Below are 12164 nucleotides of genomic sequence, written 5' to 3'. Positions count from 1 at the left end.
AGTTTATAATTGTAAAATTTAAGCTGAATGTTACAAAAACATTTTATACAAATATAAGGTAAAAGACCCATTTACTGCCACTTTAAACTGTTTCACTTGAAGTACTGCATAAACATTTTATTGTTATATACATTTTTGTTATATTGTCACCCACGTTGTAGTCTGCTTGCATCGAACCCAATTTGCCTTTTGTACATTACAATATTTATAGTGTTATAGCATGGAATATATTTTCGTAAACACATGCAATACAAAAACAATGTTAATTTATAATTTACATAAAAAATGATACTATTTTACTAGTTAAAACCAATATACAATGCACATATAACAATATTAAATACAGGCACAAAGATTCGAATAAACTATTAAATATACCCTTTTCTATTCTCCGACTGACTGTAGCTTTGCAGAAATTGTCTTTTTTCGTGCATAAAGATTTCGTTGGCAAAAAAGAGAAATCCACCCTTAAAGCGTACGGTGCTGAAAATGTTAGACTAGAAATCTACTGTGATAGACGGTCGACAAATATGCTCGTTGAAATCGACGCGGCTAGCTTCCAGTTGTAGGAACCGCGCAGCCATTTTCCTTTTCTTTGTCGGTCGACTGTAATACTGGGAAAGTATTTGTGAATAAGAAATAATGCGAACAGTACAACGCACACGTTTACCAGACTCGCGAGAAAAGTACCTCGGCACGTGGGAATTACCTCGTGCGACTACAGACACCTGTATCGTATATTAACAGCCCTGTCAGCGAGAAGACTTGCCTATTACGTCTCTTTTACTTTTCATGCCATTTTTTGTCGCACTGGCTGAAGGCGTCTTGCGTCTCGCGTCCCGACTATTTTTAGAACCAGGATTTATGAACGACAAAGTTGTTTCACCATTAAGTTCACTTTATGTGAAATTTCTGACTTGATCCGCTCCATTAAGAAGCCTAGTCGTGCAAATTGATAAACGAGGGATGCTCGCCACAATAAATAAAGTACATATAATAAATTGTATATTATACTGTGTGTGAAGATTGTAACACGATCACCTTCACTATTTTCAATGCTACTGGGTCAATTCAAATTATTCTTTTTTTTTGTGATAGTTTTATTCAAAATTGCATGCAGAGTGTAGTATATATTTTATAAGTTGACTATTATTGTAATATGGATCTTCCTATATTTGCCGACGCATGAAGAAAAATATGTGAAATATATAATAAGCATAATAGGTGTATTATAATAATAACCTCATTATTTTTCATTGATTATTATTAGAATTTGAATTACAATTTCACCTCCTAAAACTTTAGCAATGGGAAATAATGTTTTTTAATCGGAATTTGTTTTTAAAACTGCATTCCACATTGAAACAATTTTCTCTTCAACCCTTCCATTTGAAGTATTACATGCGAATGTTATTTTGAATTGTACTATGCGATACTATCACAGAGCTGTATTTGTTGTCATTTTCTGAGGATTAATTTGATATAATGTTTGTGTAACTGCGATTATCTATGGGACTATACCGTACATATCCTATCAGTGGTGTGCTATTTGAAACTGGTGAGATGTTACTGGAGCAGTGAAGAAAATTCTTAAGTATAAAATACGCACTGTAAATGTCATCTACTCCCAGCAACCCCACCTATCATTATACAGGATGTTCGGCCACCTCTGGGAAAAATTTTAATGGAAGATTCTAGAGGCCAAACTAGGACGAAAATCAAGAATACCAATTTGTTGATGGAGGCTTCGTTAAAAAGTTATTAACGTTTAAAGTTTCACCCATTCTGAATTTTTTTCTCGAAAATGCGCAGGATTTCGGGGGTATGTCTATTCACCAAAAATGATTGTAATTGACCCCTTCAACTAAAAATAATTTTTTTAGGACGATTTGAAACTTTTCAATTTTGTTGAAAAATTTGTCTACCTACTCGAATTTTTTTTTCGAAAATGCGTAGGATTTCGGGGGTATGTCTATTCATCAAAAATGATTGTAATTAAGCCTCGCAAATGAAAATAATTTTTCCAGAACGATTTGGAATTTTTTTTTTCGTCGAAAAATTTAGGCACCTGATTAGATTTTCGTTAAGGAATTTTTTTCTCGAAAGTGCGTAGGATTTTGGGGGTATGTGTAATGACCAAAAACGATTGTAATTAGCCCCCGCAACCAAAAATAATTTTTTTAGAACGATTTGAAAAATTTTTTTTCCGTCGAAAAATTTCAGCACCTACCCGATGTTTTTTCTCGAAAATGGATAGGATTTCAGCGGTATGTCTATTCACCAAAAATGATTGTAATTAAGCCTCGCAACCGAAAATAATTTTTCCAGAACGATTTGAAATTTTTAAATTTAATTGTTAATAATTTTTTAACGAAGTCTCCATCAATAAATTAGTATTCTTGATTTTCGTCTTATTTTGGCATCTAGAATCTCTCATTAAAATTTTTCCCAGGGGTGGCCGAACACCCTGTATATTCAACAATAGATACTATGAGTTATACGGAAAAAAACCAAATTTGCCATCACCACTGTATGTTACAATTAAAAAATACCTCCCTTCAATTACGATACAAAAAACAAGTACTATAGAACGGAAGCAAGACAAAATCCCCCCCTGGCGGACCAAAACCCCGGAAATAGACACTACTCTAGCCGAATGCAACAAGAACCTTAGATCAAGCCTCGAACATAAGATCAGGTTCCTAGAACTAGAAAGAAAATACGCATCTTGCAAAAAATTTTTCACCGATGCATCTAAAACCAAACAAGGAGTAGGATACACCATTATTACAGATGATAACGTTATCAAGAGACGTCTACCTATTCAAACATCTATTTTTACCGCTGAAGCCTACGCAGTACACGACGCACTTAAACATATACACACCTCTGATTCTCAAAACCACGCAATTTACACTGATTCCACGAGCGTAGCCCAAGCCTTAAGGGGGGAACCTCATGTAAAATGAAATTTTTGAGCATTTTTTTTTTTTGCTTAAATTGATAGGAAATTTCCTCAGGAATACGATAAAAAAGTTAGAAACTGATCAGAGATTTCCTTGTACCTTATTTTTAAAATAAAGTAAATAGTTGTATTGGGCGCAGCGCCTCGGGTAGTTGAATGCTCGTCGAACACTTGGTCTTATGGTTGTATAAGCGATCACCGCAGTCGGGCGACGGATGTTTAGGTTTTAGAGATATGAGGTGTCGATTTCGGAAAGAGAGGAGAGCGAAATCTTCCCGAAGAGAAGCGAGCGTTCTGCTGGCGGTCGAATAAAGGCTTTTACGAAAGAAGCAGCTCGGAACGCTCAGAACGCTTAGAAACAGACATTGAAGAAATATAGAAGTAACTCCAAGAGACCGTGTAATCAACAGTGAAAATGAGTCGATAAGTGCAAAATCATCTGTGTTCAACAAATGAAAAACTGCAGCACGACGACTGTTCTCCTGGTACCGATTCGTGGTGTAAGTGGTGCGTTGCATAGGCCTTGGGACAAGAATTTGACCATCCACCTCCATTACATGAAGATATGCAAAAACATATTCGTCCAATTTACAAAGATTTCTCACGAGATGATTTGTTGGAGAGATGTTTAGGTGGCCATACACAAAATGCTAACGAGAGCTTTAACGCCATCATTTGGCGTTTAGCTCCTCAGCATTTCAATTGTCGCATAAAAATTATTGAAATAACTGCTTTTTTGGCTGCCGGCATATTCAACGAAGGATTTTCGTTCGTCCTTCAAATAATGCAAGAGCTCAGTATAGTAATTGGACAGCAGAGTAAAACATTCATTGATCGTGAAAATAAACGTCGTATTAAATAGCAGTAGCGCCGCAGTCTTCATTGCACAAAAGAGGCTCTCGCTTCTCTAAAAAAAGAAAAAATGGCTAAATCACAACTTTTCGAAGAAGAGGAAGATCTGTTCCATGGCCCTGGAATCGTAGATTAGTAAAAAACCACGGTAAATTGAAATGAATTACGAATTTTTCACGATTTTTCTATTACTCAAACTTTAAACGCGTTTTTCTCGAAACGCAAAATTTCGCACGCCGTGCAACAAAGCTCAAAAACTAATCACTCGATCTTTATGAAACTTGGCACAAATATTCTATAAATAATTGGCCTCAGCATGAAGAGCTCCGATTTTTTATTTTTGTATTTAAAACACTGATATTAACAATTATTCATAACAAAAAAATCCTTCTTTTCTTCATAACTTCGCCATTTTTGCAATTTTGCAAATTTTAACAAAAGAAAAACATCATGCTGAGCGTTCTTCCATAAACTAAAGAATCCATCTTAATTTTTTGGTTTCGGATCATTTTTGAAACCTGTACGCTGCACGGCGCATTTACAAAATGCCATTTTCAAGCCGCCATTGTACCGTCCTTATTAACAATTACGGCTTAAAAAAAATACTCATGTTACATTATAATATTAATAAATGATACCTAAAATTTTAAATCAATCTATGCATTACATTTTTCACAAAAAATTCTTGAAAAACAGGCCATTTACATGAGGTTCCCCCCTTAACGAACACCGCCAAAAGAAACCAAAACGAAATTATTAAAAATAGGTTAATGCTATATACGGAACTTGTCTCTTCCAACAAAAAGATATCTATGATATGGATCCTCTCACACCAAGGAATAACTGGCAACACACAAGCTGATTCGAGGGCCAAAGAAGCAGTCACCCTCCAAATGGAACAACACCCAATCCCTATCCCACATCAAGAAATTATTCATCATAAAAAAGAAAAAATTAAAGATGAATGGAACAACATATGGAAATCGAAGCTATCAAATATCCATAGTCTAGTTACAAATTTTTTTCAAGATATCCCCCGCGGCCACATGAGCAGAAAAGAAAGAATCGTACTCCTTAGTTCGAGAACTGGACATTGCAAGATAACACATGAATTTCTCATAAAGAAGACAGACCCTCTCTTCTGTTACGAAGTTCCACTTACAGTGCACCACCTCTTATATGACTGCCAAAAACTTTCATAGAATTTCTTAAAGAAACCAACCTCTTCCACAAAATCTAAAACCAACACAGAAACCCGTCACTAATGACCACGATGTTGATGCGACGTAAAACTTTATATAAAAAAAAAATGTTTGTGTAAGTTACAAGATGATATCAGTCACGCAAATTTATTGAGATTTTAATTTTTGAAGTTGATTTAAAATTCAGTAAAAACTATAAAATTTTAGAAATATATGTGATAAACGTATGCAAAATATGCAATATACTTAGAAAAATACATTTCTACAATTCTCTAATAATAAGACTTTCTATTCCGGATTTGCTATTTTTACCTATTTCTCTATAAAAATACGTATTTGCATAAAGAGCCACAGTCTAATTATAACTGTTTTCTATAGGTTCATTTTCATTCAAAGTATAAGTATTACGGTTATTTTTTGTTAAGAATAATTACATTTTAGTTTATTTTCGAACTTGCCCAGTGGTGCCAGTTTTTAATTTTCTTTCAAATTCTTGTTATTTTTATTATCCTGATTATAATTAATAATAATAAAAGTTGATGACTGATAAAGGAAATGATAATACGTTGATTAAAAATGTGTTTTAATTTACAAAACTGTTCGGTGGAACGTATTACCCCATTTTATTCTATATAAAGCTAAGTTGGAATACAGTTTATGCATCTCGAACCTGTATCAATTCAAAAGGATTTCTTGGACAGTCTGAATGGCTTTCTTATCATTTCCAATATCCAACTTTGTTCTCAGACTGACATTTTCCTTGAATTTAAAACTGTTTCTCTTTGCTAAACTGTGTAAAACTATGCCATCCGTATCGGTCTTCGACAGACTTATACGTTTCGTGAAACTCGCGCCATCACGTATGTATATATAGGAGATACATAAATTTCTCTCTCGTAATACGAGATCAGTCTTGCACTAACCCAGACTGCAGTACAGCTTAAAGGCTAAATGGCCTTGACGGATTTCTGCAATTAGTACTAAGTGCTGTAGACTTCAACTATCAAGTGACTGAGTACTACGTAGTAGCTCGATTGCGACTGAGAACCGAGCTATGCTTTCTACGTTATTAATTAATACTTTTCTTTCCTCCGATCAAAAAGAAATTCAAGTAAAACGCTCGAATAAAATCAATTTTTTAAAAATTTTAGAAAATACCTCTTTAAATAAACCAGAACTTTCCTCTATTTAGTACAGTAAGGACCTTAGTATTTTAACTTCTATTGTCCGAACAGCGTTTCGTAGCGATGTTTAAATAGAATACATTCATATACATATACGTAGTGTCCTGTGTTCAGACGACGAAATTCTAATCAATTCAACAATTCAGTACAAAACTGACAGAGTACGTGTTATAATGGCAAACAAACGAAAATGTGTATTCTGATTGTTGAAACAAAATTACAAATAATCAGAGATCTTGAAAGTGGTGAAAGTGAAATGAAATTAACAAAAATATACAGGGTGAATTACCATCTAGATTTATATCATATATTATTATTATGCGTAGCGAAAAATGTTTCAGATAATGTTGAGTAGTTTCGAGAGGGGCACATTTCGATGATACTAATCTTTTTGTAGACGATCATTAACATTTTTTTAAATGGAATGATATACTTTTTATTGCACTAGTCGATGCACCTTGATATTCTTTACAAAAATGTATTAACATATTTATGTTAAAAAATCATTAATTTAGGAAATATTTTCATTTTAATACTGTTAGGTGTTGCGTCGCGAAACATGTCCTTTCCACTTTTATAATAGCAATTCGGCGTTTACATTAACGCTACAACCCATTAGCGTAGATCCACATTTTTCTATTGTAAACGGTATGCTTAGGATCATTGTCTTGAAGACAAAATTATTTTCTATACCCATTTTTTCAGCACTTGAATGAAGATGACCACCATGTGCTATTGTCGGCTGTAAGTTCTGAGTTTTATACTCTTCACTTTTTTTTCTCCACACTGTGAAGTGTCCATCGGAGTCAAAAATATTAAATTTGCTCTCATCCATGAAGATGACCCTCTTCCAAGACTCCATCGGTGTTTTTACGTAACTTTGTGCAAACTCCAATCTCGTCTTCCTATTGCTTTCATTCACGTAATATTTTCTTCGAGCTGTTCTGCCATGATAACCTTTACTTCACAAGAAATGACGTACAGTACTGTTTAAAGAAGATACAGTGATGTTTAAATTATTTTTTAAGCTCTTCAGCGATCTTTGTTGCATTCATTTTCGAATTATTTTTAATAAATTGAGTAATACTACGACCATTATGTTTAGAAATTTTTCGCGGCCGTCCACTTCTCACACGATTTGACAATGTTTTTCGTACTCCGTATCTGTTAATGATTCCTTGTATCCTAGATCTGGATTTTTTACAATACGCGATACTTCGGGTAAAGTTTTTCACTGATTATGCAAATTAATAATTATCTTTCGCTCTTCTACGGTAGTTTCCTTACTTCTTCGACCCACATTGCTATAGTAATGATAAATACTGCTCTGTATGTCTGTGCTACAATTCCAGACAACGTTTCTAAGCCGACCAGTAAGTGTTATTTGAAACTAATTACATTGGGTTTACACAACAAAATTTAAATCATAAATGTAATAAACTGTAACTGTACGAATACTTATTACGCGTTCATTTCTGTCATTTCGTTCATTTTTCTTGATATTTATATAAACAATATAAATATTGTAGCATTTAACAAAGAATTACGAATGATATAATTATATAAGCGAATTTGAAATACACCAAACACACAATCTTTTTGCACAAATTAATATCATGTAAGAAGCACGTCAGTATTTCACAACCAATCGTTTCGTTCTCCCTGTTGTCTCGCTGTCCCTGGCTACCCATTTCTTCTCGAACAAAACACTTTCAACCCTTTTGCACATAAATTAACATTCGACAAAACTACAGCGCGGCACAAATATTCAATACAAATCTCCTACAATATCTTTTTGGTTATTTCATATTGTTATTTTACAGACTTTGGAGTATATATGTAACACGTTTGTTTAAAAAATATTGTTTAATAATCATTATTATACAGCATTTTATTCGTAATTAGTTTTTGTAGGAATACTTTTTAAATACACCGTATGTGATTTGGCAGTCAAGAGGATATAGGATCCTTACACATTGAAATAAACGATAAACTGTGTTAATTTCAAATTAAATAAATAAAATTTTGTTCTATTATTCGACCATATTTCTATCGTGGCACGAAAATGTCTTCAGCTTCGGGATACTCGTTGTTCGCGAGCCAGACAATTGTAATTCAACGGGCGAAATGGAAAGTGAGAACATGGTTGAATAATGCCGTAAGAAACTAAATCCGTAGCTTATCCATTGAGCAAAGTTGGCGATTCACGATCAAGATGAAGGCTCGGGGTCGCGGAACGATTAGTTAGAAGCCTCTTTTCATTTACGTAGGCTGTCCGCTAGACAATTCCCACAACACCGTCAGTCAGCTTATCCACGCGTATCCGGCGTGTCTCTCTCTCGAGAGATCTGACAGACGCATCGATCCGAGCAGGCCTAACTAATCCACGAGCATTGAGTGCGCATGCGCGAAAGAAACGAGCATTGTTAGGCGCGAAAGGCGCGTTAGCGGGGCGCTCGGGTTGCGAACCGTTCAGCGATAACGAAAGGGCAAAGGTCGCGCGGCGCGCCGTTGGAGGCGATGGGTTTGCGAAGAAAACTGCTTACCAGGCGTGGGAGGTGGATCCGCCGGTGGATCCGGGAGTTGAGGCGGCGAATCGAGGAGAGTCAACACGCACAACGCGGTGACCAGCACGGCTGCCAGGCCTACTCTGCATAGCCTCCTCGTACCCGCGACCGACATTACTTTTTTCCTCTCCGACTTGGTCTCCTGTTGGCTCGGTGGTCACCAGCCTGGCTCGCTCTCGCTCGCTCGAGATTCGTTCACCGAGCGACACGGGGAATGCTCTCGAAGAAATCCATGTTCCCGCGCGATTTGCAATTCAAATCCGAAGGTTCCACAGTCGTGGAATCGTTGGAGGATCAAAGCTCGCGGAGGCGAGCGATTCGCCGAAACTGGACGCTGGAGAACGACCAGACCATCGAGAGTCACTTGGCAAAGTCGTTGTTAGGAAGCCTAGTCGCGACGCGACGCACCATCGTCGATAGAATCCGCTGGGAGCCGAAAGTACGCGGCGAACCGGTCAGCGGAGCCACGCGCATCGACGCGTTCGGTGAATGGGCAACACACTAACAGACGATCGAATTCGTAGCAACACTCCAGATCGATCACTGCAGATCAGGCTTTTCTGGTTCCCCCGACGCGCTGCTTTGCATAACACGCTCAGCTACACTTTCATCGCGCCGAACGCTTCGCCCCGTGGGTCTAATGGTCTCCTAGAGAAGCCGCTGCGACATATATACGCGCCCGCGGACTGGTTCACTGGAATCGCGGAAATCTGGATTTATAGGATGCGGTTGACGCGCCCTGGCGTGAGCAGCGCGCGTTCCCCGGCGAAATTGAAAGTTGCCACGCGATTCCGCGTTTAACGCCGACACCTGGTCGCGGTTCATCGACAAACTTCGATACAGACTTATCCGTTTCGTGTTACGACTCCGTGATACTTAAACGTCGCTGATACTGTTAGACCGATGCTGCGAGCTTCGACTTTGCGACTCTTGAAATCGTCTTGAGAAACAATCAGAACGTAACTATGTCGATCGTTTCGAGTCACCGATCGATGGAAGGAGTTCTTGAAACGATCGGGACGCCGGCTAGTTTTCTCGGAAAGGCTATAGGTGTTGGCAGACGAGTAACGAGATCTGTTTAATAGTCTTGCTCGATGTGTGGGTTCCCCAAGGTGAGCACACGAATCTGTCTTCCCGGGGTGCGTAAAAAGCACGCTGGAAGCCGCTCGACCTCCCACGCGTCGCTCCCGCTACTTCCCCTGGCTACGTAGACAGCTGAACCATGTATGGTCGTCCAGGCCTTCGAGCTGCTCCCGAGACCGTCGATAATCTAATTAACCCGATATCTCCGTAGCTTTAAACGTTTTTTGCTAGCTACCGTTTCTTCTGCATCCCGTCAATCCTGCTCGGTCGCCTTCCCTTCCTAACGTCTCTTTTTTCTTCCACCTAGTCTCTACATTTGATCCTATTCGATCAGCAGGCTACCAATCGGGAAATCCATCGATCGTTCCTCTGTACGATAGCGTGACCATTCCGAACTGGACATCGAAACTGGAACGCTCGATCGGTTCGAGAGACTCTTCGTGCACGTTCGACCTTCTGTCGCAAACTAGCCACTCTTTGTTCGAATTCGAATCGTCGGAACGCCAGACAAACGAATCAGGTCGCGTAATTAGAATCGTGAAAAACTTTGGACCCCTTCCGTTCCGGAACAAACGAATTAGGTTGACCGACTCGAACCGTGACAGCTTCGGGTTTCCACTGGTTAGGAAAAACAAAGCACGTCAAGCTTAAACCACTCGTAAAGTTTATATTTCTTCCTGATCACAGAGCGTCTCGTTCCCATTCCCTTCACTAATCGGATCCGTTATCGATTACGCCAGCGCGCTGCTCTGTTATCGAAACAAGTAATATCGCCGCTTCTGTTGCTCGCTATTTAACGATCGCCTAGAATAGCCACGCGACATATATCTACATCCCGTCGCGAATCCGCAAATAGAATCTTGACAATCGGGATCCTTTCTTATTATTGCGGACTTAAAATGTAATTTTTTATCCTTGCAGTCTGCGATCGTTGAGAAATTTATACGATTGCTATGACCTCACAGAAAATTCAGGAGTTCTTTTTGACAACTTTTGTTCTCGAAAGCGTAAGGAAACGTCAGTTTTAGAATTGCTGCCATAGTTGTCACATAATTATAGAATTCTAATACTTTGGTTCACGTTGAAAGGTTAATGTCACTGTGTTATACGATCTAATGTCCTCCAATTTATCTTGGATTTAAAGTTTTTCTTAACATCGCTACGCTGTTCTTACAATTTAACGTCTAACGCATATATACGATTCCACTCACAGGTTTAACAAAATTATAGAAACTCGAATCGCTTTGTCCCATTTTCTGTCTTCCTCTTCCCAACTACTTTGGTTAACGTTGAAATGGCCTTACTATGTCGCCCCACAGTCTAATGCCCCCTACTCTGTGCAATTCCACTTGCGAACAGATTTGAAAAAATTCTAAAATGCCTCTTCCCTATCCCATGTTCTTCATTCCTCTTAATGCTTCAATTCCTAAACAACGATAATCGGTGTGTTGCTCTTACGGTCTAATGCCCTCGAATGCATCAGGTTCGAGAAAACGAGGAAACTTTTGATTCACGCGTGCCCGTAATATTCCCATCAATCACGGAGGGTCTTGTTTTTGTTCCAAGCCTCCCCACTAGCCTGGTATGTTAAGATGATCGATCCGTAGGGAGGGTGTCATCTCCGTCCAATTCCTGTTTCACTTTCACGTCGACGCGTCGGGGGTCGCCGAAAACACGTGGTCGTGAGGTCACGGAAAGAACGCCGGCGGCGGCAGCCGTGTAACGTTCAACGCGCACGTGGTCGCCGGATCGACCGAGCGGATTGGTGCAATCTCGCCTGCGCGAGAGTCCGAAGCGTACTGCGTTCGAGCGGGAGGTGAACGCGCCAGCAGAGCCAGAGCCCCGTCGAGTCCCGACGGCTTTGGACCCGTTGCCTTAGCGCGTTCCCTCCATCCCCCTACTTACATCGCTTCGCCTCGCCTCGCCTCGCCTCGTCTGAACCTAGCTCTTCCTGGACGCGACCACTCGCCTTTGCTTAGCTACTCTGCTCTGCTCTGCTCTGCTCTGCTCAGCGTTCGCCGCTTTACCTTGTCGCAGACGAGCGAACCACGCCGAGGCACACCGTTTTCCTCGCTTCTGTTCTCTTTTCATATTCGCTGTTGCCGCCGCGACTGGATTTCCTCCGGAGGGAACGCGCGAGTTACTCGAGGATCTTGGACGCCAGCTCCGTACGTACGACCGTTCCTCGACTTGGTGGTCCACGGGTGACGCGCCGCGCCACCAAACGTGATTAGGGGTTACGAATGTACGGAGATTCTGATGGAACGGATTCTTGATTTGGGTCCGAGGTAGGTTTTACGTTAAGACAGTT

General features: G+C 39.4%; 1 protein-coding gene across 1 annotated transcript in view; it reads right to left on the bottom strand.

The window, feature by feature from the left end:
- Positions 1–11642, bottom strand: part of LOC143343425 (uncharacterized) — a 38518-nt gene extending 26876 nt beyond the window's left edge. The window contains exon 1 of the mRNA XM_076768320.1: positions 8750–11642. Coding sequence (XP_076624435.1) covers positions 8750–8885 — 136 coding nt within the window. The 5' untranslated portion in view covers positions 8886–11642. The remainder of the gene's footprint in view (positions 1–8749) is intronic.
- Between the last annotated feature and the right edge of the window lie 522 nt (positions 11643–12164).

This window comes from Colletes latitarsis, chromosome 1 (genome assembly GCF_051014445.1).
Source record: "Colletes latitarsis isolate SP2378_abdomen chromosome 1, iyColLati1, whole genome shotgun sequence".
NCBI classification, from domain to species: Eukaryota; Metazoa; Arthropoda; class Insecta; order Hymenoptera; family Colletidae; genus Colletes; species Colletes latitarsis.
The sequence above is the reverse complement of the archived record's forward strand: the minus strand, read 5'-3'. Positions and strand labels throughout refer to the sequence as shown.